Source organism: Salmo salar, chromosome ssa28 (genome assembly GCF_905237065.1).
Source record: "Salmo salar chromosome ssa28, Ssal_v3.1, whole genome shotgun sequence".
In the NCBI taxonomy this organism is placed as follows: Eukaryota; Metazoa; Chordata; class Actinopteri; order Salmoniformes; family Salmonidae; genus Salmo; species Salmo salar.
The window spans coordinates 8,728,500-8,754,023 of NC_059469.1; the positions used below are offsets into that span (position 1 = coordinate 8,728,500).

A 25,524-nucleotide genomic window follows, 5' to 3' on the forward strand; every position below is an offset into this window, starting at 1 on the left:
ACACACACCCCACAGCTAGCGTAACACACACACACCACAGCTAGCGTAAACACACACACACACACACACACACACACACACACACACACACACACACACACACACACCACAGCTAGCGTAACACACACACCCCACAGCTAGCATAACACACACAACCCACAGCTAGCGTAACACACACACCCACCACAGCTAACGTAAAACACACACACCACAGCTAGCGTAACACACACACCCCACAGCTAGTTTAACACACACACCCCACAGCTAGCGTAACACACACACCCCACAGCTAGTGTAACACACACACCCCACAGCTAGCGTAACACACACACCCCACAGCTAGTGTAACACACACCCACCACAGCTAACGTAAAACACACACACACACCACAGCTAGCGTAACACACATACACCACAGCTAACGTAAAACACACACACCCACCACAGCTAGCGGAACACACACAACCCACAGCTAGTGTAACACACACACACACACACACCACAGCTATGTTATGATCATAATCAGACAGAGTTGACATGAATATTAGAGGTTTACATCGTCTGGGTCAGGAGGCAGAGGAGGATCTCTCCTATTCTCTTGTTGTCTTTTTCCTCTTTCTCCCCCTCCTACTTTTCCAACATGTCCTCCTCCTCTTCCTCCATTATCATCCACTTTTCCTCCTCTTCCTCGGAAAGTCACATGGCACGGCCGGTGAGCCAATGGCGTGTCCTCGATCAGACCAGGGCGTGTGTGTGGGTTACAGCTTCACGGGTCTGGGAGTGTTTATCGTGCATGTGTGTATGTGCGTGCTGATTGTGTGTGTGTTTGAGCTCATTGTGAGTGTTGCTTTGCAGATCGTGAGTGTGTTTATGCCCATTGTGATCGTGTGTATGGATATTGTTGTGCTGTGTGTGTATGAATTGATCATTAGTGTGTGTGCTCTGCTCTTGGGAGTGTGTGTGTTGCAGCTCGTCATAAACGTATGGGAGTATGCTCCGCTCCTCCGTGTGTGTGAGCTCCTCGTGCTCCTGACTGTGTGTGTTCTGCTCCTGCTGTTGTGTGTGTATGTGTGTGACCTCCTCGATCCAGCGCCGGAACCGGCCGACCCGTGTGTAGAGTGCCGGGGTTGAGGGGTCGCTGCAACCGTAACCCCCAGAGACAATCCCGGTCAACACCCATCGCCCCCCGTCTCCCTGACACACCAGCCCGCCACCCCAGTTGCCTTGGCAACCGTTGTTCTTGTGGAGACGGCGTGTGTCGGGGGGACTGCCGGCGCATAGCGTGCCATGGGAGGAGTAACCATCCCCATAACGCTTCTTACACTGCCATGACGACAGGAGGGGTACCCAGGACTGTAGCACAGCATCTGTGAAGGGACAAGGGGAGTGGTTGGAGGAAGAGTAATAGATTGTGAGCGAATGGGGAGACTGGATGTACAGTAGGAAGGAAGGAGAGAGAAAAAAGTTGGCAATGCTAAGCCACAAATCAATATCCTCAGAGGTTGTAGTTGAGAGATCAGAGTTGAGGGAGTGTAAGGTGAGGCGTACCTGGGCCGTCCCAACCTGCGGTAACCGCAGCGATGCAGGAGGAGGGGGCCTTGCCACCCGCAGTGTCCGGGGTGGGGAGGCAGGCAGCATTGGTGTGGGGGTCAAAAGTCAAACAGTGACCCTTGGGGCTGGGCACCCTCAGCAGGGCCAAGTCATGACCCCCAGGGCCCTGATCTGACCTGAACTTCCTGTGGACCACCACTTTCTCCAGGGTCAGAGTTCGGTCAGAACCCCCCACACGCACAACGTACTGGGACGGGTCAATACCAAACCTAGAGGATGGAGGGAGGGGGATGGAGCGAGAGAGAGAGAGACAAAGGGAGAGATAGGGGGAGTAAGTGTTTTGAAAAGGGGGACAGATAATTGGATGAGGAGAAATGTAGGCAGAGAAAGAAGACGTGAGCAACAAAAACTAGTGAGCAAACAAAATGTCAGGAAAAGAGCGGAGAAAAGACAAAGGAGTAGTGCTCTCACCTGGTGAAGCAGTGAGCGGAGGCGAGGGCCCAGCAGGGAGAGATCAGAGTACCGCTGCAAATAGGATGGCCATCTTTCCCCTCAGAACCCAACCACACTGACACCTGCCATGGCCATGACGTCCTAGAGGAGAGGGGGAGATGTGTATATGTGTTCTCATGTATGATATACCGTACTGCACATCTGAACCGTAGGTAAAGCATCTCTTACCCGAGTATATTCTCTCCACCTCCTCCCACTCCACTCTTCCTCTCGTTCCCTTCCTCCACAACCTTCCTCACGCCACAGGTGCGCTCACTTGGCCTGACTTGGCCCTCTGTTGCCTGGGGGGCGGGGTCACAGCTCACCGCTGCATCCTCTCTCTGTCTGCAGCCCTCAGGGCTCCGGCCCAGAGATGGACACTCCCCCAGGAAGTCCTCTTTCCCCCTACACCTCACCTGGTCCAGGTGGACAGGACCCTTTCCCCGACCGAACCCACCCACCACTACCGCATGACCACTGAGGGAGAGGGGGAGGAGAAAGGGTGGGAGTGTGGGGATGAAAGACAGAGATAATTGATAAGAAACATTGAAAATGCTGGATAGACTGAATATACACTATTACTTCAACACACATACAGTTGAAGTCGGAAGTTTACATACACTTAAGTTGGAGTCATTAAAACTTGTTTTTCAACCACTCCACAAATTTCTTGTTAACAAACTATAGTTTTGGCAAGTCGGTTAGGACATCTACTTTGTGCATGACACAACTCATTTTTCCAAAATTGTTTATAGACAGATTATTTCACTTATAATTCACTGTATCACAATTCCAGTGGGTCAGAAGTTTACATACACTAAGTAGACTGTGCCTTTAAACAGCTTGGAAAATTCCAGAAAATTATGTCATGGCTTTAGAAACTTCTGATAGGCTAATTGACATCATTTGAGTCAATTGGAGGTGTACCTGTGGATGTATTTCAAGGCCTACCTTCAAATTCAGGGTCTCTTTGCTTGACATCATGGGAAAATCAAAAGAAATCAGCCAAGACCTCAGAAAACAAATTGAAGACCTCCACAAGTCTGGTTCATCCTTGGGAGCAATTTCCAAACGCCTGAAGGTATCACGTTCATCTGTACAAACAATAGTACGCAAGTATAAACACCATGGGACCACGCAGCCATCATACCGCTCAGGAAGGAGACACGTTCTGTCTCCTAGAGATGAATGTACTTTGGTGCGAAAAGTGCAAATCAATCCCAGAACAACAGCAAAGGACCTTGTGAAGATGCTGGAGGAAACAGGTACAAAAATATCTTTATCCACTGTAAAACGAGTCCTATATCAACATAACCTGAAAGGCCACTCAGCAAGGAAGAAGCCACTGCTCCAAAACCGCCTTAAAAAAAGCCAGACAACGGTTTGCAACTGTACATGGGGACAAAGATTGTACTTTTTGTAGAAATGTCCACTGGTCTGATGAAACAAAAATAGAACTGTTTGGCCATAATGACCATCGTTATGTTTGGAGGAAAAAGGGGGAGGCTTGCAAGCCAAAGAACACCATCCCAACTGTGAAGCACGGAGGTGGCAGCATCATGTTGTGGGGGTGCTTTGCTGCAGGAGGGACTGGTGCACTCACAAAATAGATGGAATCATGAGGCAGGAAAATTATGTGGATATATCGAAGCAACATCTCAAGACATCAGTCAGGAAGTTAAAGCTTGGTCGCAAATGGGTCTTCCAAATGGATAATGACCCCAAGCATACTTCCAAAATTGTGGCAAAATGGCTTAAGGACAACAAAGTCAAAGTATTGGATTGGCCATCACAAAGCCCTGACCTCAATCCTATAGAAAATGTGTGGGCAGAACTGAAAAAGCGTGTGCGAGCAAGGTGGCCTACAAACCTGACTTAGTTACACCAGCTCTTTCAGGAGGAATGGGTCAGAATTCACCCAACTTATTGTGGGAAGCTTGTGGAAGGCTACCCGAAACATTTGACCCAAGTTAAACAATTTAAAGGCAATGCTACCAAATACTAATTGAATGTATGTAAACTTCTTACCCACTGGGAATGTGATGAAAGAAATAAAAGCTGAAATAAATCATTCTCTCTACTATTATTCTGACATTTCACATTCTTAAAATAAAGTGGTGATCCTAACTGACCTAAGACAGGGAATTTTTACTGGAATTAAATGTCAGGAATAGTGAAAAACTGAGTTTAAATGTATTTGGATAAGGTGTATGTAAACTTCCGACTTCAACTGTAGGTCTGTGCACACTAAAGCACACAGACACACACACACTCACCTGTGGCCCAGCTGTCTGCAGACCACGACGGCGTTCAGGTTGCTCCAGCCTGAGTCACAGATACTTCCCCAGTCTCCATGGAGATACACCTCCACACGACCTTCCTTATGGCTACCACCCCCTACCAGACGCACCAGGGGACCTGCAACACACAGACATTATACAAATCACATATTTCTTTGAAAGCATGCTTGTTCAAAGTAGTAACTGAGCCCCAGAAAAAAGGGCTGGATGGAAGTTCGGCCATATTGTCAGGCTCACCTGTGGCAGGTGCAACAGCCGGGACCTCATTGGTCTCAACTTCTTTAGCGCCGGCCCTGCAACGGACGCCCACGTCCTCTCCATGGGAACAGTCGCTACGACCCCATATGCCATGGCGACAGTCCAGCAGGGACGACTCCGTCCCCTCACAACGAACATCGTCCAATAGGATGAGCCCAGAACCCTCGCCAAACGTTCTGTCAGCCATCACGTCAGCATGTCCCCTAGAGGTGGACCACGAAATTACTTCAATTTAAAGGTACAACTTGGTAGTTGTTGATTACCATAAAGCTCTGACATTTATGATGATGTCATATCACTGAGTCTACCTTTAAAACATGAACAGAGTGGAGACTTCCTAGTTACAGGAATCAACAACAATGAAATTCAACACTGGCACTATTGTCTCTTACAAGTGTGGTCATGTCTGCAAAGGAAAGTACACACACCCACACACCTGTATCCGAGCTGTCGACAGACCACCTGTGCGTGTTGTTGAGTCCAGTGGTCGTCACACACCGTACCCCAGTCCCCAGAGTGGAACACCTCCACACGACCCTCCCATGGACTGTCTCCTCCTACCAACCGGACCACACCGTCTGGAACACACACACAGTCATTTGTGTGCATGTTATATCTGTTTTCAGTGTGTGTGTGTGTGTGTGTGTGTGTGTGTGTGTGTGTGTGTGTGTGTGTGTGTGTACCTGTGTAGGGGCTGCAGGACACCCCAGCATCTTCCATATGGTCACAGTTGTGTTGTTCCCAGTCTCCATGAAGACACTGGTCCAAGAAGAGTTCATTTCCGGTACACCTTACGGCGTCCAATTGAATGGGACCTGAGCCCTGTCCGAAGTGGGCCCATGACCAGGCCTTCGCCACACCCCTAAACACATGGGTACATCAATGTGTCAAAACCACAATAATGACTCTTCCTCGAGCTGAGTGTAAATGCTACTACAGATTCCCTCTGTCTCCTCTCTCTCTCGCTCTCTCTCTTGTGCGCGCGTAAACACACACACTCACCCGAAGCCCAGCTGTCGACAGACCACCTCTGCATCTCTGTCGTCCCATTGGTCATCGCAGACAGAGCCCCACCTACCGCCATGGAATACCTCAACACGCCCCTCAAAGTCTTCCTCTCCTCCAACCAATCGTAGAGGAGGACCACTGCCTAGGGGAGGAAACAATGGCCCAATATGGATGCTAAGTAGGGTCAAGACGTAACAATATGCACTTTGTTTCCTTCTCTCTAGCTCCCGATACTTTCTACTGACCATCTGGTGGAGCACACACCACTCCTGCCTCGTTTCCATGGCTACAATCCCCGGTAACAAATGTCCTGCTCCGGCATTGGCTGATGGAGCTCTCATCACCACGGCAACCCAGCCGCTCATAGTGGAAGAGACCGGAGCCCGAGCCGGAGTGCTGCAATGCTGTGCCGATCTCACTGAGGACACACACACACACACACACAAACAATCTTACAGATGAAATGGAAATGCTGCGATACTACAATGCCGATCTTGATGAGGAGGCACGCTCAAACATATACACTCCTACCTCACACATCCCTCTTACCCCAGTCCCAGCTGTCTGCAGATCACACTGGCATCTCTGTCTGTCCAATGAGAGTCACACACTGCCCCCCACTGGCCATTCAGGTACACCTCCACACGTCCACTTCCTGACGATGTCCCACCCACCAGCCGAGCTGCACCTAGGAAAAGGAGAGATGGACAGGTACATCAGCCAATCAACAATCTGGAAGAAAGACACATGACAGGTATCTCATCAAATCCAAATATTATGTACAAATTATTTGCTATTTGTCATATATGATGCATTCGGAAAGTTTCAAAACCCCTTCACCTTTTTCACATTTTGTTACATTACAGCCTTATTCTAAATTTGATTGAATTGTTTTTTCCCTCATCAATCTACACACAATACCCCATAATGACAAAGCAAAAATATGTTTTTATAAACATTTATTAATTTATTAAAAATAAAAAACTGAAATATCACATGTACATAATTCAGACCCTTTACTCAGTGCTTTGTTGAAGCACCTTTGGCAGCGATTACAACCGTGACTCTTCTTGAGGGAGTTTCTCCCATTCTTCTCTGCAGATCCTCTCAAGCTCTGTCAGGTTGGATGGGGAGCGTCGCTGCACAACTATTTTCACGTCTCTCCAGAGATCGGGTTTGAACTCAGGCTGGGCCACTAAAGGACATTCAGAGACTTGTCCCGAAGCCACTCCAGCGTTGTCTTGGCTATGTGCTTAGGGTCGTTGTCCTGTTGGAAGGTGAACCTTCGCCCCAGTCTGAGGTCCTGAGCTCTCTGGAGCAGGTTTTCATTAAGGATCTCTCTGTACTTTGCTCCGTTCATCTTTCCCTAGATCCTGAATAGTCTCCCAGTCCCTGCCGCTGAAAAACAAGATGCTGCCACCACCATACTTCACCGTAGAGATGGTGTAGGCCAGGTGACGAGCGGTGCCTGGTTTACTCCAGATATGACGCTTGGCATTCAGGCCAGGCCAAAGAGTTCAAGCTTGGTTTCATCAGACCAGAGAATCTTGTTTCTCATGGTGTGAGAGTCCTTTAGGTGACTTTTGGCAAACTCCAAGCGGGCTGTCGTGCCTTTTACTGATAAGTGGCTTCCATCTGGCCACTAAAGGCCTGATTGGTGGAGTGCTGCAGAGATGGTTGTCCTTCTGGATGGTTCTCCCATCTCCACAGAGGAACTCTGGAGCTCTGTCAGAGTGACCATCTGGTTCAAATCAAATCACATTTTATTGGTCACATACACGTGATTATCAGATGTTATTGCGGGTGTAGCGAAATGCTTGTGCTTCTAGCTCCGATAGTGCAGTAATATCTAACAAGTAATAACTAACAAATTTCACAACATATACCCAATACACACACATCTAAGTAGGAATGAATTAAGACTATATACATATGGACGAGCGATCTCAGAGTGGACTAAGATACAGTAGAATAGTGTAGAATACAGTATATACATATGAGATGAGTAATGCCAGATATGTAAACATTAAGTGACTGAGATACCGTTGAATAGTATAGAAAACAGTATATACATATAAGATGAGTAATGCCAAATATGTGAGCATTATTAAGTGACTAAGATACTGTAGAATAGTATAGAATACAGTATATACATATGAGATGAGTAATGCCAGATATGTAAACATTAAGTGACCTAGATACCGTCGAATAGTATAGAATACAGTGTATACATTTGAGATGAGTAATGCCAGATATGTAACATCTCCCTGACCAACACCTTCTCCCCCGATTGCTCAGTTTGGTCGGGCGGCCAGCTCTAAGAAGAGTCTTGGTGGTTACAAACTTCTTCCATTTAAGAATGATGGAGGCCACTGTGTTCTTGGGGACCTTCATTGCTGCAGAAATGTTTTTGTACCCTACCCCAGATCTGTGCCTTGACATAATCCTGTTTTTGTTTTGTCATTATGTGGTATTGTGTGTAAATTGATGAGGAAAAATGTAATTTATTCCATTTTAGAATAACGCTGTAACGTAACAAAACGTGGCACAAGTGAAGGGGTCTGAATACTTTTCGAATGCACAATATATATGCACTGAGTGTACAAAACATTAGGAACCCCTGCTCTTTCCATGACATAGACTGCCCAGGTGAATGCTATGATCCCTTATTGATATCACATTAAATCCACTTCAATCCATGTAGATGAAGGGGAGGAGACAGGTTAAACAATTTAGGTTAGACAATTGAGACATGGATTGTGTATGTGTGCCATTCAGAGGGTGAATGGGCAAGACAAAAGGTTTAAATCCCTTTGAACAGGGTATCGTAGTAGGTGCCAGGCACACTGGTTTGAGTGTGTCAAGAACTGCAACGCTGCTGGGTTTTTCATGCTCAACAGTTTCCCGTGTGTATTAAGAATGGTCCACCAAAGGACACCCAGCCAACTGTGGGATGCATTGGAGTCAATATGGGCCAGCATCCCTGTGGAACGCTTTTGACACCTTGTAGAGTCCATGCCCTGACTAATTGAGGCTGTTCTGAGGGGAAAAGGGGGCAACTCAATATTAGGAAGGTGTTCTTAATGTTTTGTATATATATATATACACAGTACCAGACATAAGTTTGGACACACCTACTCATTCCAGGGTTTTTCTTTATTTTTTATTATTTTCTACATTGTAGAACACAATAATGAAGACATCAAAACTATGCAAAGCTGTCATCAAGGCAAAGGGTGGATACTTTGAAGAATCTAAAAAAAGATATATATATTTTTTGATTTGTTTAACACTTTTTTTGATTACTACATGATTCCATATGTGTAATTTCATAGTTTTGACAATGTAGAGAATAGTAAAATAGTAAAAATAAAGAAAAACCCTGGAATGAGTAGGTGTGTCCAAATTTTGGACTGGTACTGTATATACACACAAACTACTGCATTTATTTAATATGCCTATTTCACAAATGTGCTGTCGACCTACCCTGGTGGCAGTCGCAGTAGGACCAGCCGATGGCCCCAGAGGTCTGTCTGAAGAAGCACCAGGGGTTGGACTCTCTGTCAGGGTTACGGCAGTAGCTGTGCTCCCCAAGGCCTCGGCCAGGGTACTGCAGCACGTAGTCTGGAAACTCTGTCCACCGCAGGCAGAGAGCGCCAGAGTCCGTCTGAGACACAGAGCCGTTATAGTAACCCAGCTCTGTAAAACCCTCCGAACAGGAGAGAGGGGCTGTATATATATATATAGAGAGAGAGAGAGAGAGAGAGAGAGAGAGAGAGAGAGAGAGAGAGAGAGAGAGAGAGAGAGAGAGAGAGAGAGAGAGAGAGAGAGAGAGAGAGAGAGAGAGAGAGAGAGAGAGAGAGAGAGAGAGAGAGAGAGAGAGAGAGAGAGAGAGGATAATGTTAGTAACCCAGCTTTGAAAAACCCTTGGAACAGGAGCAAGGAGCTTGGAGGAGAGATAGAGAAAGACAGTTGTGGAAGGTGAGAAAAGGGACAATGTTACAGTAGAGCTGTAAAACCTTCATAGCAGGGCAGTGGACCTGGAGAGAGAGGGAGAGAGGAGGAGATGAGGAGAGAGGAGGAGATGAAGAGTCCTTATTCAAAATGGAAAATCGCCTTGCTTCTCCTATATTCATTTACAGACAGTTACAAGACGTATTAATATGCACTCTCTGATGACACAGCAGGGGACCTCTGTAATACAGTTACTCAACTGATCCATGTTAAAATCCCTTCACCTCCCACTCCCATTCTTACTCAAAATGAAGGAGGACACACAGCAGAGGGTCCTTAAGGAGGGTACACTGTAGTCTGAGGGTCCCTAAGGAGTGTACACTGTACTGTAGAGGGGGAATTAGTAGAAGAGGCATAAACAACAAAGGCTAAATAAAACTGCTGCTGACACAAAAATTATGCTGCCACCCCCCAACCCACACACACACACACACACACACACCACAACAATAATCTCCCAGGCAGTAATTAGAGCAGTATTAGTATAGAGAGAGAGAGAGAGAGAGAGAGAGAGAGAGCGAGAGCGAGAGAGAGAGAGAGAGAGATGTATCAGACGTTCCATTGAGTAGCAGGATCAGACTCTATAGTAACTGAGCAACACACACTCTGCCAGACACAAACACACACACACACACATACATGCACGCACCCAAACACTCGCACACACTTAACACACACACACACCCTGTGATTAATAGCTAGGACAGAGAGAGGAGCTGCAATAGCCAGGACCAGTGTTATCTCTCACACACAGCTTGGCTGTCCTTGAACATCATCTAATCATGCCATGCACGCACACACACACACACACACACACACACACACACACACACACACACACACACACACACACACACACACACACACACACACACACACACACACACACACACACACACACACACTCTCTCTCTCTCTCTCTTTCCAGAGGCTGTAGCCCTTACCCATCATACCTCGTTCCAATCTGGAAGAGGAAGAGAGAAAAAAAGGAGAGGGACCCACATGAAAAAATATTGTAGTGTATACTACGGTCGGAATACTATAGTATTCACTGTAGTGTTTTCTCTACAGTTTACTATAGCATAAATACTGTAGTAATAAAGAGAAGTATATACTATAGTAATTACTGTATTGTTTTTGCGGCCTGTAGTATGCTATACTGTAGTATTTACTGTAGTGTTTTTGCAAACTGTAGTATACTGTAATATTTACTGTAGTGTTTTGGTAGACTGTAGTGTACTGTAATATTTGCTATAGTGTTTTTGGGGACATTACTGTAGTAATTACTAAAGTGATTTATTATCTTTGACATGGAAGTTTGGGACTTTCTCCTTGAAAAAACCTACTGGAGAAAAACTATAAGAGCACATTTTCCATTACCTGTAGGTAGAACTAAATAGAGTTCACACATCTGTTCTTTTCTATAACCTTAAGGTTATGTAGGTTTTTCACTTATGTGTGGCACAAATTGGGATTATTGGGGAGGGGAATGGGCAGGGTATATGCAAATTAAGTACTGTAGTATTTACTAGTGATGGGGAAACAAAGCTTCTTGAAGCATTGAGGCTTTCCAGCCAGTTGTGTTTGGAAATACGTTCATTGCTCGAGGCTTTGATCAACACAGTGTGCACTAGTGGCACCTGCTTGTCAAAAGAATTTAGATCAGCCAAATGATTATAGATGACATCCCACACACCGTAGCGCCTGTGCAGGGTAGCCTTTCTGTCTTCTACCAAACCAATCAGGTGGTTGTTCGACGAAAAAAAGCTTTGGATGTCATTGATCACGTGGGTCTGATAAAATGATACAGGCATCGACACACTGCTTTGAAGTAAACTACTTAGCGATTTTGACACATTCCTCGGCGTTCCGGTATGAAATAGTGATGGGGAAATGAAGCTTCCTGAAGCATTGAGGCTTTCCAGACAATTGTGTTGTAAATAGTTTCATCACTCAAGGCTTCGAACAAGAATTTATAGCAGCCAAATTATTATATTAGATGACGTCCCACACACCATAGAGCACTGTTTCCCAAACTCGGTCCTCAGGACCCCAAGGGGAGCACATTTTGGTTTTTGCCATAGAACTACACAGCTGATTCGAATAATCAACTAATCATCAAGCTTTGATCATTTGAATCAGCTGTGTAGTTCTAGGGCAAAAAACAAAATGTGCTCCCCTTGGGGTCCCGAGGACCGAGTTTGGGAAATGCCAAACCAATCAGGTGTTTCTTTGACGAAAGAAAGCTTCGGACGTCATTGATCACGTGCTTCTGATAAAGTGATACAGGCATCGGCACACTGCTTTGAAATACACTGCTTAGCGATTTCGACGCATGCCTCGGAGCTCCGGTATCAAACGTAACATCACTAGCATCAAAATGTCATAATATATTGTGTTTATGCGGACTGTAGTGTTATTGCGGACATTTCTGTAGTATTTACTATAGTATTCTACAGTATACTACATCATTCCATGCTAAGTACTACACCTGATCGAGGGATACTACAGTGTGTAGTATAGTATACTACAGTTTACTACAGCATTCTATAGTAAGCACTGTAGTATTCTACAGTAAACTGTAGTATTTTTTGTGTTGGGAGAGAAAGACAGCATGGAGGCATTGCAAAAGCAGGAGGTGGTGAGAACCTTGGAGTGAAAATAAAGAGAGGATTAAATGGTGTGTTTCATTTCATTTTTTTTACATTCTATAAACAGAGTACTGAACATGTTCAGGCCGGTTTTCAACCTCTGTTTCTGAGAATCTGGCAAAATGATGTGAGGAAAAACATCAGAAGAGACTTTAGACAGGTATGTCAAATATCAACTCTGTCCCTTTAAGGGCAAATATTTGCAAAGAGCAGAGCAGGGGTGGAGTTAAATGATGTCACTTTGCTGAAGTGAAAGTTAAATATAGAACTGGTATCTGCACACAGAAACAAACTTTCTCCTGCAACTCACAAAAATAACACTGCAGCTGACAGTCTACCTTTCGTAGAGAAATAAAAGGGAATAACAGACTCTGGTGAGTAGAGAGAGAGATGGAGAAGATGCTTAATAGGGAGATAGCAAAACCTTATGAGTGAGAGTGGAAACTCAACTGAAGACACCAAGGTCACTATGAGAGTGAGAAAAAAGACACAAGTACAATGTTTCCGGTCTAAATGCTGACACATTCTAGCACGTCTTTTGATGTGTTTGTTCTGTTGTTGTGTTCCAGAAATGGCGTCCCCTAGAAGTTTCCTGTCTGAAGATCAGTTCCAGTGCTCTGTATGTCTGGATATGTTCACTGACCCAGTTTCCACTCCATGTGGACACAACTTCTGCAAAGTCTGTATCAGCAGATACTGGGATTCCACTGACCTGTGCCAGTGTCCAGTGTGTAAGCATAAGTTCTTCACGAGACCTGAGCTTCTCGTCAATACCTTCATTTCTGAGATGGCTGCTCAGTTCAGGAGGTCAGTTCAAGTGGAAGCTCCCATCAGCCCAAACCAAAGTCTTACAGAGTCTGGAGAAGTGGCCTGTGACGTCTGCACTGGGACGAAGCTCAAGGCCCTGAAGTCCTGCCTGGAGTGTCTGACCTCTTTCTGTGAAATTCACCTGCAGCCTCATCAGAGAGTTGCAGGCATGAAGAGACACAAGCTGATCGACCCTGTGGAGAACCTGGAAGACAGGATGTGTAAGAAGCACGACAGACTCCTGGAGCTGTTCTGTAGGACTGACCAGACATGCGTGTGTCAGTTCTGCACTCAGACAGACCACAAGATTCACCACATCATCCCTCTAGAGGAAGAGTGTGGCGAGAGGAAGGCTCAGCTTGGGAAGACGGATGTACAAGTGCAGCAGATGATCCAGGAGCGACTGCAGAAGGTTCAGAAGATCAAACACTTAGTAGAGTTTAGGAAGAGAGACACAGAGAGAGAGATAGCGGACAGCGTGCAGATCTTCACTAATCTGGTGTGCTCCATTGAGAGAAGACAGGCTGAGGTCATTGAATTGGTTGAGGAGAAGCAGAAAGCAGCAGAGATGCGGGCTGACAGGCTCATTAAAGAGCTGGAGCAGGAAATCACTGAGCTAAAGAGGAGACGCACTGAGCTGAAGCAGCTCTCACACACTGAGGATCACCTCCACCTCCTCCAAAGCTCCCTATCCCTGAGCCCCCCCACCAACACCAAGGACTGGTCTGAGATCAGTGTTCACAGTGCACTGTGTGTAGGGATCATGAGGAGAACTTTGTCTCAGCTGGAGGAGACAGTTATCAAAGAGATGGAGAAGTTGTGTGATGCTGAGCTGATGAGGATGCAGAGGTGTGCAGTGGATGTGGCTCTAGACCCTGATACAGCACATCGCTGTCTCATCCTGTCTGAGGACGGGAAACAAGTGAGATATGAACAAAGACCACAGGTTCTCACTGACCACCCAAAGAGGTTTGATTGTTTATACTCTGTCCTAGGAAAGGAGGGCTTCTCCTCAGGGGGATTCTACTATGAGGTGCAGGTAAAGGGGAAGATTGAGTGGATTCTTGGAGTGGCCAAAGAGTCCATCATGAGAAAAGAATCTACAACTGAGAGCCCTGAGGGTGGACGGTGGACTGTGTATATGAGAGGTAAAAATAAGTATCAGGCCTGCGACAATACTCGTGTCCCCATTTCCCTGAGAGAGAAGCTCCAGAAGGTGGGGGTGTTTGTGGATTATGAGGGGGGTCAGATCTCCTTCTATAATGTGGAGGCCAGGTCTCATATCTACTCTTTCACTGGCAACACCTTCACTGAGAAACTCTATCCGTATTTCAACCCTTGTAATAATTCTGAGGGTCCAAACTCAGCCCCATTGGTCATCTGTCCTGTCAATCACACAGACTGAATAAAATGTCGTAATTTAGCACATTTTATGTGCAATTAGTTTGTAGATATAATTTTATCATGCAATGATGAGTAAATAATCCAATGTATTATAGTGCTGGTTATGTATGTGCTGTGTAAGATAATGGGGGTGTACTGTGTTGGAATATTGGGTGTACTGAATCGTTGTTTTTTTATTTTTTTATTGGCTTACTGCCAGACAACCTTAAAAGACTCAATAAATCCACTAAATGCCAGAACTGACCTATCATCTCTGGGGAATATCACAGCCGATAGTAGAGGCCTGTATAAAACTGACCTATCATCTCTGGGGAATATCACAGCCGATAGTAGAGGCCTGTATAAAACTGACCTATCATCTCTGGGGAATATCACAGCCGATAGTTGAGGCCTGTATAAAACTGACCTATCATCTCTGGGGAATATCACAGCCGATAGTAGAGGCCTGTATAAAACAAACTACTGTGCTATATTTCCTCCTACTGTACACACCGTCTTTTCCTTCTGCTCATCTCATTACACTTCCCTCTCCTTCTTTCTCTTCATCCCCCATTCCATTGTACTCCACGAGTTAATGAGCATTTTCTGAACCTGTTTTTGTTTTTCAGTATACTTTCAAGCAAATAACTATGGACGATTAAAGCTAATGACACGTCTTCCCTACTATATCTGATGTAAGAGCAGGATATGCAGGGAGGAGTTAAGAGATGACACTTTGCTGAAGTCAGAGTTAAACTGAGAGCAGGAAACTGCACACGGTAACAAACACGTTCCTGCTCTTCGCGAAGATAGCAACACAGCTGCAGCCTGCACAGAGTCCACCTTTCATAGAGGAATAGAAGGCACAAGCAAACTCAAGTAAGTACTGATCGAGTTGGAGGGAGGTTTTACCTGAATAGGTATGGCTTATTTCTACCAGAATTGCTGTGCTTCCTGTTTTTCTCAGCTGTATTCACCTGCTACGCCCTTGGCTAAAAGCCATGATCTCTGTCAACAATATTAAAGTAATTTTATGAAGATGGTTTATTATATCCGTTTATTACAATTTTCTAGAATTATATTTCATTGACCACAGAAGTCACTTTTTTGTACATGTCTCAGGAAAAGACACAAAAACAGATAGTCACAACAGTAACATTACATATCGATCAGCAACAGAGTATGACAACCATTTCGTTAACAACCACAAAACACAGTCTATAAACAGGAGAACAGAACAGTTCTGACAAACATCCACTACAGTATACAGTTTATAAATCACTACTGGGTCACTTCTTTAAACCGGAATATCTGATGGAAATGTGTAAATCTGACTGATTCATTTATCGGTATTATATTATATACTGTTGGTTAGTGTAAAGTATATTCTTTCTGAATCCATAATCTTTTTAAACTCTTCCTTGTCTGGATAAAAGGAGACTGAATTGTGATTGTACTCCTTCCAGTACATAATTATATGGTTGCTCTTGCTCTTTGTGTTGCAGAAATGGCGTCCTCCAGCAGTTTCCTGTCTGAAGATCAGTTCCAGTGCTCTATTTGTCTGGATGTGTTGACTGAGCCAGTCTCCATTCCATGTGGACACAACTTCTGCAAGGCCTGTATCAGCAGATATTGGAACACCACTGCCCGGTGTCGGTGTCCACTGTGTAAGCATACGTTCTACAAAAGACCAGAGTTAAAGACCAACACAACACTGAGAAATGTTGCAGATCATTTCAAAAGAATGAGTGACAGAGACAGAGATTTGTCCCCTGCCGAGCCTGGAGAAGTGGCCTGTGAGGTCTGCACTGGGAGAACACTCAAAGCCCTGAAGTCCTGCCTGGAGTGTCTGACCTCTTACTGTGAGATTCACTTGCAGCCTCATCAGAGAGTTGCAGGCCTGAAAAGACACAAGCTGATAGACCCTGTGGAAAACCTGGAAGTCATGATGTGTAAGAAGCATGACAGACTCTTGGAGCTGTTCTGTAGGACTGACCAAACGTGTGTGTGTCAGTTCTGCACCGAGACAGACCACAAGACTCACCACACCGTCCCTTTAGAGGAAGAGTTTGGAAAGAAGAAGGCTCAACTGCGGAACTCCATAGCACAAATTCGGCAGATGATCCATGACCGCTGGCAGAAGGTTAGGGAGATCAAAGACTCAGTAGAGCTCAGCAAGAGAGTTGCAGAGAGAGAGAGAGCAGACAGTGTGGAGGTCTTCAATGCTCTGGTGCGTTCCATTGAGAGAAGCCAGGCTGAGCTCATTGTGGAGATTGAGGAGAAGCAGAAAGCCGAAGACAGGCGGGCTAAAGGTCTGATTAACGAGCTGGAGCAAGAAATTACCGAGCTTAAGAGAAGACGCACTGAGCTGAAGCAGCTCTCACGCACTAAGGACCACCTCCACCTCCTCCAGAGTTCCCCATCCCTGTGCACCCCCACATTCACCAAGGACTGGTCTGAGATCAGTGTTCACTACTACCTACATGTGAAGAATGTGAGGAGAGTTGTGTCTCAACTAGAAGAGACACTTCATAATGAGATAGAGAAGTTGCCTGACATCAAGCTGAAGAGGATGCAGCAGTACGCAGTGGATGTGACTCTGGACCCTGATACAGCATTTCCATACCTCAACGTGTCTGAGGACAGAAAACAAGTGACACTGGGAGGCGTACTAAAGGAACTTCCTAACAACCCAGAGAGGTTTGATTATAATCCCTCTATCCTGGGAAAGAATGAATTCTCCTCTGGGAGATTCTACTATGAGGTGCAGGTAGAGGGGAAGACTTGGTGGAGGTTAGGGGTGGCTAGAAAGTCCACCAACAGGAAGGGCTGGCTTCCACTGACCCCTGAGAATGGATTCTGGACTCTGGGTCTGAAGAGTGGGTACCACCAGCATTGGTATTGTGCAAACATGTACGATAACCTCTTCTACCTGCCCTTCTACTCCGGCAAGCCCCCGACACCCCAAAAAGTGGGGGTGTTTGTGGATTATGAGGAGGGTCTAGTCTCCTTTTATGATGTAAAGGCCAGATCTCACATCCACTCTTTCACTAGCTGCAACTTCACCGAGAAGCTCTATACATACTTCAACTCGGGTGGTAATGCTGGTGGTAAAAACACTGCCCCATTGGTCATCTCTACTGTCAATCACACAGAATAAATAGTGATCCAATAAGGTCACAGAGCTTATAGTGCCATATGTATTCATAATGCTGTCAGTCAGAGATGTGACAGTATAACCTAATGATGGTTTGTTTACATGAATGGAATTGTAAAATGTGTCGATGGGAGTAATGTCTTTGATATAATATGATGTTGTTGCCTGTAATGGTGTGTTAAATCGTAGTGGTATGAGGTGTGTAAGTGTTTGTTACATACTGGAAGTACAGTAGAGTTGTAATTTACTTTCACCTTATCTTTTACATCTGATGTTTATGATGTGTTTTAACTTGATCATTTTGGTTATTTGATCATTTTTCCTTTTTTCTATCAAGTGTGATGAGACCATGTGTGAAATACATTTTAGAATAAACTTACGTATGATTTGGGAATATGTGCTGTTTTGAAGGAAATCACGTTTTTTAGTTGCCTTCTTGTTTGATGGACCCTGCCAGATCTCAAAAGATTTGACCTAAACCCAAATTAACTCAAAACGTCCTAGTCACACACTGATTGCTAGGGCAACCAACACTCTGTGTTGCTACGACAACCACTCTCCTCCATCGCTATGGGAACCATCACCACGGGAACACTCATTCTCTCAGCTCCCATAATCCATTTCCCCGCCACAATGAGTATTTGACACGGTTCACACGTACAGAGCTGAGCCATGTGGGGGTGGGTATGTGTCTGTGCTCACACACATGACGGCAGTGCATACAAACACGAGACACACTCATACCTACAACATCAGCTACACAATAATAAAGCACACTGATGTACTGTACGCTAAAAAAGCCAAGGAGGGCCTTACAGATTATCATATTAATCTCAGACGAAACCTCAGGCACATTTCACCCAGAACCTTCCCATCCCCAGTCTGCTGTCTGATTGGCCAGATGTTGGGGCGGGGTTTCTTTTCCTTGATGTGGCAGCATTCAAAGACCTCAATTAATCACCAGCACTGTAGAGATTTGGGCTCTTGTGTGTGTGTGCTTCTGTGGATATTGAGCACTTGGATTGAGGCCAGAAATTATGAATCGGCTGGTCTTTGCTAGTGAGAGAGAGAGAACCCCACCCAGATCACAACCACCAGCCACACAGCGAGAGTGAGAGAGAGAGAGAGAGAGAGAGAGAGAGAGAGAGAGAGAGAGAGAGCGAATAGAGATGGGGGATATAGGAGGAGGGGGAAATAGGTTATAAGAACATGAGGAGTGAGAGTAGGAATGGAGAGAATATGTGTGGGGGAAGAAGGGATGGGACATTGTATAGAACACAAGGAAATGGATGAGGGAACAGGAAGAAGAGGAGAGAGGTGACTGTTAGCCTACCTGTGTTTTGCACCTCGTTTAAATAACTGTCATCAGCTACCACCTGAGAGAAGAGGAACACATCAGACATAGTTTCAGATAACACAACCTACTGTCAATGTTTCACATCATATCTGTTACAGAACAAATCAATTCTATATAGACCCCCATGACCTTGCCTAAGACCCGAAGCCTGTTACAGGCTTTAGCTCAGTGGGCTTGTCTTGAGGCGTGCCGACGATGCAGGTGAAATCCCTACCAGTCACATAGACAAACATTACAGTCACACAAGCATACAGAACACAGAGACCTGGGTACTGAACAGTGGAGGCTGGTGTGAGGAGCTTTAGGAGTACCGCCTCATTGTAATTGCTGTAATGGAATAAATTGAACCATATGTTCCATATGTTTGATGTTTTTTTGATAAAGTTCCATTTATTCCATTCCAGCTGATACAATGAGCCCATCCTCCTATAGCTCCTTCCACCAGCCTCCTCTGGTACTGAAGAACCGAGTTTTAGACAGTTTCAGATGATATCTGACAGAATGCTGTGTAGTGCAGTCTCTTAGAGTCACAGAAACCAGGTCAGAGTCGAGAGGAGAGAAGGAAATGGAGGAAATTCTCTGACTGTTTCTGCTGATACTATATATATACTGCTCAAAAAATAAAGGGAACACTTAAACAACACATCCTAGATCTGAATGAAAGAAATAATCTTATTAAATACTTTTTTCTTTACATAGTTGAATGTGCTGACAACAAAATCACTCAATGGAAATCCAATTTATCAACCCATTTATCAACACACTACGCTGACAGACACAGCAAACCTTCTTGCCACAGCTCGCATTGATGTGCCATCCTGGATGAGCTGCACTACCTGAGCCACTTGTGTGGGTTGTAGACTCTGTCTCATGCTACCACTAGAGTGAAAGCACCGCCAGCATTCAAAAGTGACCAAAACATCAGCCAGGAAGCATAGGAACTGAGAAGTGGTCTGTGGTCACCACTCCTTTATTGGGGGTGTCTTGCTAATTGCCTATAATTTCCACCTGTTGTCTATTCCATTTGCACAACAGCATGTGAAATGTATTGTCAATCAGTGTTGCTTCCTAAGTAGACAGTTTGATTTCACAGAAGTGTGATTGACTTGGAGTTACATTGTGTTGTTTAAGTGTTCCCTTTATTTTTTGAGCAGTGTATATATATATATGGATTGCAATTGGATATCACAAAATTGGGGAGAAAAGGGGTTATTTTTCTCCCCAATTTTGTGATATCCAATTGCAATCCAATTACGATCTTGTCTCATCGCTCCCCAACGGGCTCGGGAGAGGCGAAGGTCGAGTCATGCGTCCTTCGAAACATTACCCGCCAAACCACATTTTTTTTAATACCTGCAGCTTAACCCGGAAGCCAGCCGCACCAATGTGTCGGAGGAAACACCGTTCAACTGACGACCGAAATCAGCCTGCATGCGCCCGGCCCGCCACAAGAAATCGCTAGAGCTTGATGAGCCAAGTAAAGCCCCCCCCCGGCCAAACCCTCCTCTAAACCGGACGACGCTGGGCCAATTGTGCGCCACCCTATAGGACACCCGGTCACGATCGAACCCGGGTCTGTAGTGACACCTCAAGCACTGTGATGCAGTGCCTTAGACTGCTGCGAGACTCGGGAGGCCCCTGTTTCTGCAGATACTGAATAAAAGAGGACTCAGATAACATCTATAAATGTTTCACCCTCTTCACCTCGACTTCCATTGTAGCTCACTTTGAATCAAACACATATAGGCCTGGACTACCAAGTTGGGCATGAAAACACTAGGCTAAATCATAAATAAACAGTATTCAGGCTTATCTTTCTTGTGTTTTTCATGTTTTAAAGCTCAAGGCATAGACGCATACACACTAAAAACAAATGATTAATTCTAGTCCCAAATCCCAAAAAAGGGTTAATTGGCTTCTAACCATAGCAGAACCCTTTTTGGTGATACAGTATATGGAACCGTTTTTTTTGGTTCTATAAAGAACCATGCTCATAAGGTTCTAAATGAAACCTGAATGGTGCTATAAAGAACCCTTTCCTAAGGTTCTATAAAGAACCATTAAAAAAAGGTTCTATATAGACCCCAAAAAAGGGTTCCGCTATGGTTACAACCCTTTTTGGGGCAATATAGAACCGTTTTCTATGGTTCTTAATAGAACCTGTATGGAGAATGGTTCTATAAAGAACCTTTCTCAATATCATAGGTTTTTGTAAAACCATACTGGTTCTGTTGTTCTGGTTTAATAGCCATATTATATTGTTAAAATTCCATAGATTTTATAATTGTGTTTATTAACAAGTTGCTCTGGAATGGGTGGGGGTCCCTAGTGATGTCATGTTTGATGCCGGAGCTCCGAGGCATGTGTCGAAATTGCTACTTCAAAGCAGTGTGCCGATACCTGTATCACTTTATCAGAAGCACGTGATCAATGACGTCCGAAGCTTCGTTTTGTCAAACAACCACCTGATTGGTTTGGTATTGGTTTGGTAGAAGACAAAAAGGCTACACTGCACACGTGTGCTACGGGGTGTGGGACATCATCTATAACACCAGCATGTGCCACTAGTGTACATTGTGTCGCTCAAAGCTTCGCGTAATTAACCTATTTTCGACACAATTGGCTGGAAAACCTCAATGTTTCAGGAAGCTTCATTTCCCCATCACTAAGGGTCCCCAAGGAGAGAACTAAGAACTACTGACTTAATGAACTGTTCTCAATTGTCATGAGGCCATACATGAGTCTGTCACAAGGCACCATCACCAGCCATTGTCATATATAACATGTAATATCATAACACAGCAGGTTAGATCAACTGGGATGGTACTCACAGTTGCACAAAAAGAGCAGACTACAAACCATGCCCCCAAAAATTCTAATTAGCCACCACCCCTACATTTTAATCAAATCAAACCCAATTTTATTGGTTGCATACACTTACTTAGCAGATGTTGTTGTGGGTGTAGCTAAATGCTTGTGTTCCTAGCTCCAACAGTGCAGTAGTATCTAACAATTCACAACAATTCATACAATCTAAAAGTAAAAGAATGGAATTAAGAAATATATAAATATTAGGATGAGCAATGTCGGAGTGGCATTAACTAGAATACAGTAGAATACATTATATACATATGAAATTAGTAAAACAGTATGTTAACATTTTTAAAGTGACGAGTGATTCCATGTCTATGTACATAGGGCAGCAGCCTTTAAGGTGCAGGGTTGAGTAACCGGGTGGTAGCCGGCTAGTGACAGTGACTAAGTTCAGGGCAGGGTACTGGGTGGAGGCCGGCTAGTGATTGCTATTTAACAGTCTGATGGCCTTGAGATAGAAGCTGTTTTTCAGTCTCTCGGCCCCAGCTTTGATGCACCTTGATGCACCTGACCTTGCCTTCTGGATGATAGTAGGGGGAACATGCCGTGGCACGGGTGGTTGATGCCCTTGATTATCTTTTTGGCCTTCCTGTGACATCGGGTGCTGTAGGTGTCCTGTAGGGCAGGCAGTGTGCCCCCGGTGATGTGTTGGGCAGACCGCACCACCCTCTGGAGAACCCTGCTGTTGCGGGCAGTGCAGTTGCCAAACCAGGCGGTGATACAGCCCAACAGGATGCTCTCAATGGTGCATCTGTAAGAGTTTGTGAGGATCTTAGGGGCCAAGCCGAATTTCTTAAGCTTCCTGAGGTTGAAGAGGCATTTTTGCACCTTCTTTACAACACTATCTGTGTGGGTGGACAATTTCAGATTTTACATGATGTGTATGCCAAGGAACTTTAAGCTTTTCACCTTCTCCACTGCGGTCCCGTTGATGTGGATGGGGGCGTGCTCCCTCTGCTGTCTCCTGAAGTCCACGATCAGCTCTTTCATTTTGCTGACGTTGAGATTATTTTCCTGGCACCACTACGCCAGGGACCTCACCTCCTCCCTGTAGGCTATCTCGTCATTGTTGGTAATCAGGCCTACTACTGTTGTGTTGTCTGCAAACTTGATGATTGAGTTGGAAAGGTGCGTGGCCATGCAGTCATGGGTGAACAGGGAGTACAGGATGGGTCCGAGCACACACCCTTGTGGGGCCCCTGTGTTGAGGATCAGCATAGTAGAGGTGTTGTTTCCTACCTTCAGCACCTTGGGGCGGCCCGTCAGGAAGTCCAGAACCCAGTTGCACAGGGCGGGGTTCAGACCCAGGGCCCCAAACTTAATGATGAGATTGGAGGGTACTATGGTGTTGAAGGCTGAGCGAAGTCAATGAACAGCATTCGTACATAGGTATTCCTCTCGTCCAGATGGCATAGGGCAGTGTGCAGTGTGATCGCGATTGCATATTCTGTGGCTCTATTGGGGCGGTATGCAAATTGTAATGGGTCTACAGTGTCAGGTAAAGTGGAGGTGATATGATCTTTAACTAGCCTCTCAAAGCACTTCATGATGACAGAAGTTACCTTTGCTTTCTTTGGTACAGCAGACTGGGATAGGGAGAGATTGAATATGTCAGTAAACACTCCAGCCAGCTGGTCTGCGCATGCTCTGAGGACGCGGCTAGGGATGTCGTCTGGGCTGGTATCCTTGCGAGGGTTAATTAACAAGCTTAAATGTCTTACTCACATCGGCCACGGAGAACGAGAGCCCACAGTCCTCGGGAGCGGGCCACTGTGTTATCTTCAAAGCGGGCGAAGAAGGTATTTAGCTTGTCCGGGAGCAAGGCAGCGGTGTCCGCGACGTAGCTAGTTTTCCCTTTGTAATCCGTGATTGTCTGGAGTCCCTGGCACATACGTCTCATGTCTGGGCCGTTGAATTGTGCCTCCACTTTGTCTCTGTACTGACAATTTTTGCCTGTTTGATTGCCTTACGGAGGGCATAACTGCAGTGTTTGTATTCAACCATATTCCCAGACACCTTGCCGTGGTTAAATGCTGCCATCTATCCACGTTTTTTGGTTTGGGTAGGTTTTAATAGTCATAGTGGGAACAACATCCCCTATACACTTCCTGATGAACTCAGTCACTGTGTCAGTGTATACATCAATGTTATTCTCGGAGGCAACCCGGAACTTATCCCATTCCGTGTAATCAAAACAAAAGCAAGGATTCCGATTGGTCAGTCCAGCGTTAAATAGACTTTAGCACGGGTACTTCCTGTTTGAGTTTCTGCCTATAGGAAGGGAGGAGCAGAATGGAGTCCTGATCTGATTTGCCAAAGGGAGGGCGGGGGAGGGCCTTGTAGCAATCCCGGATTGGAGAGTAATAATATTCAAGAGTTTGTGAAGCGCGAGGACTACAGGCAATGTGTTGATAGAACTTTGGTAGCGTTTTCCTCAAATTTGCTTCATTAAAGTCCCCAGCTAAAACAAATGCGGCCTCAGGATATGTTGTTTCCAGTTTGTAGAAAGTCCAGTGTAGTTAACTATCATTATAAGAGGAAAGAACCTTTTTTTGAACAGCAAAGAACCATTGAAGGGCTCAAAGGGTTCTTATGATCAGTATGGTTCCACATAGAACCATCACACTTCCCTTGAGGAACACACATGTTGTAGTGTGTAGGCTTGGTGTTAAAAATTGAGATTATTTCATCGTAGTCCAAAGAGTCACTGTGTTCCCTTTCAAAGTACAACAGTGCTAGATTGTTGAGATGTGCAGTCAGCATGCAAGATCTGATGGATGTTTTGATCTGGTTTGTAGTGGAGAAGAGTCTCTCAACACTACATGAAGTCATAAGAAGGGCAATGATGGCCCTTAGTAGTCTATTGATGTTAGGGAAAATGTCAGGGCTGCAGCTGTCCAAAACCTCGAATAAGGGATGGGAATTCCTTTCCGGTGCAGTTTCTGAATGAACACAGTTAATTCAGCATCCAGAACAGAGTTATGATAGTGATCACATGGGGCCTGAAGTGATTATTTCAGTGCAAAAGTCCTAGACCCTGGCAGACAGGCCGCTGCTGCCAGATATGGGCAGTATTTCTGTTACATGCATTTTACATTTATATTTAAATTACTTCTGAGTATTTTGTAATTTGTATAACACTGGGATGAACTACACTATTTTGTAATAAGAAACTTTCGAGAACTGTAATTTGTATTATCAAAAAGAAAAAAAAATTCTATACCATTTTTTGATAGCGGTTCACAGTTTTGTGGCCCCCTTTCACCCTGCATTGGTATCAGAAGTGTAATGGTACTACGGTGTGATGAGAGCAGCTGATAAATGAACTAAATATACAGTACCGTAAATTCCGGACTATAAGCCACAACTTTTTTCCCAGGCTTTGAACGTCGCGACTTAAACAATGACGCGGCTAATATATGGATTTTTCCAATTTCAATTTGTTTTCTCCAAAAAAACACATTCTGTGACGTGCTCAGTTTTTTGGCGGCATGAAGCTTTCATTAGACCAATGAAATTGCCGAACGGGTTACGGTCAAACAACTTTTTTGTTTACTGTTTAGATTAAATCGAGCGCTCTCAAACTTCCCATCATTCTGATTACGGTAGTCATTTTGTCACCCTCATCATGGCAAAGACACGGAGAAATGCATATGATGCAGCTTTCAAGTT

At 45.0% G+C, this 25,524-nt stretch overlaps 3 protein-coding genes across 3 annotated transcripts in view; 2 read left to right on the forward strand and 1 right to left on the reverse strand.

Moving 5' to 3' along the window:
• Positions 1-615: 615 nt before the first annotated feature.
• LOC106589430 (neurotrypsin) overlaps positions 616-25,524 on the reverse strand; it is a 31,105-nt gene continuing 6,196 nt past the window's right edge. The window contains exons 2-14 of the mRNA XM_014179414.2: positions 18,955-18,997; positions 9,096-9,338; positions 6,159-6,297; positions 5,855-6,027; positions 5,604-5,751; positions 5,285-5,463; positions 5,038-5,179; positions 4,581-4,804; positions 4,320-4,461; positions 2,233-2,520; positions 2,023-2,145; positions 1,549-1,820; positions 616-1,367 (exon numbers count right to left, since the gene is read on the reverse strand). Of these exons, the coding sequence (XP_014034889.1) occupies positions 736-1,367; positions 1,549-1,820; positions 2,023-2,145; positions 2,233-2,520; positions 4,320-4,461; positions 4,581-4,804; positions 5,038-5,179; positions 5,285-5,463; positions 5,604-5,751; positions 5,855-6,027; positions 6,159-6,297; positions 9,096-9,338; positions 18,955-18,997 (2,748 nt within the window). The 3' untranslated portion in view covers positions 616-735. The remainder of the gene's footprint in view (positions 1,368-1,548; positions 1,821-2,022; positions 2,146-2,232; positions 2,521-4,319; positions 4,462-4,580; positions 4,805-5,037; positions 5,180-5,284; positions 5,464-5,603; positions 5,752-5,854; positions 6,028-6,158; positions 6,298-9,095; positions 9,339-18,954; positions 18,998-25,524) is intronic.
• Positions 12,496-14,721, forward strand: LOC106589432 (E3 ubiquitin-protein ligase TRIM39). The gene is made up of 2 exons (XM_014179415.2): positions 12,496-12,648; positions 12,844-14,721. The coding sequence occupies exon 2, from the start codon at positions 12,846-12,848 to the stop codon at positions 14,484-14,486; it is 1,641 nt and encodes a 546-aa protein (XP_014034890.1). The 5' UTR covers positions 12,496-12,648; positions 12,844-12,845; the 3' UTR covers positions 14,487-14,721.
• On the forward strand, positions 14,939-18,008 carry LOC106589433 (E3 ubiquitin-protein ligase TRIM39). Its single transcript, XM_014179417.2, has 2 exons — positions 14,939-15,343; positions 15,970-18,008. Exon 2 carries the CDS (start codon positions 15,972-15,974, stop codon positions 17,622-17,624), a length of 1,653 nt encoding a protein of 550 aa, XP_014034892.1. The 5' UTR covers positions 14,939-15,343; positions 15,970-15,971; the 3' UTR covers positions 17,625-18,008.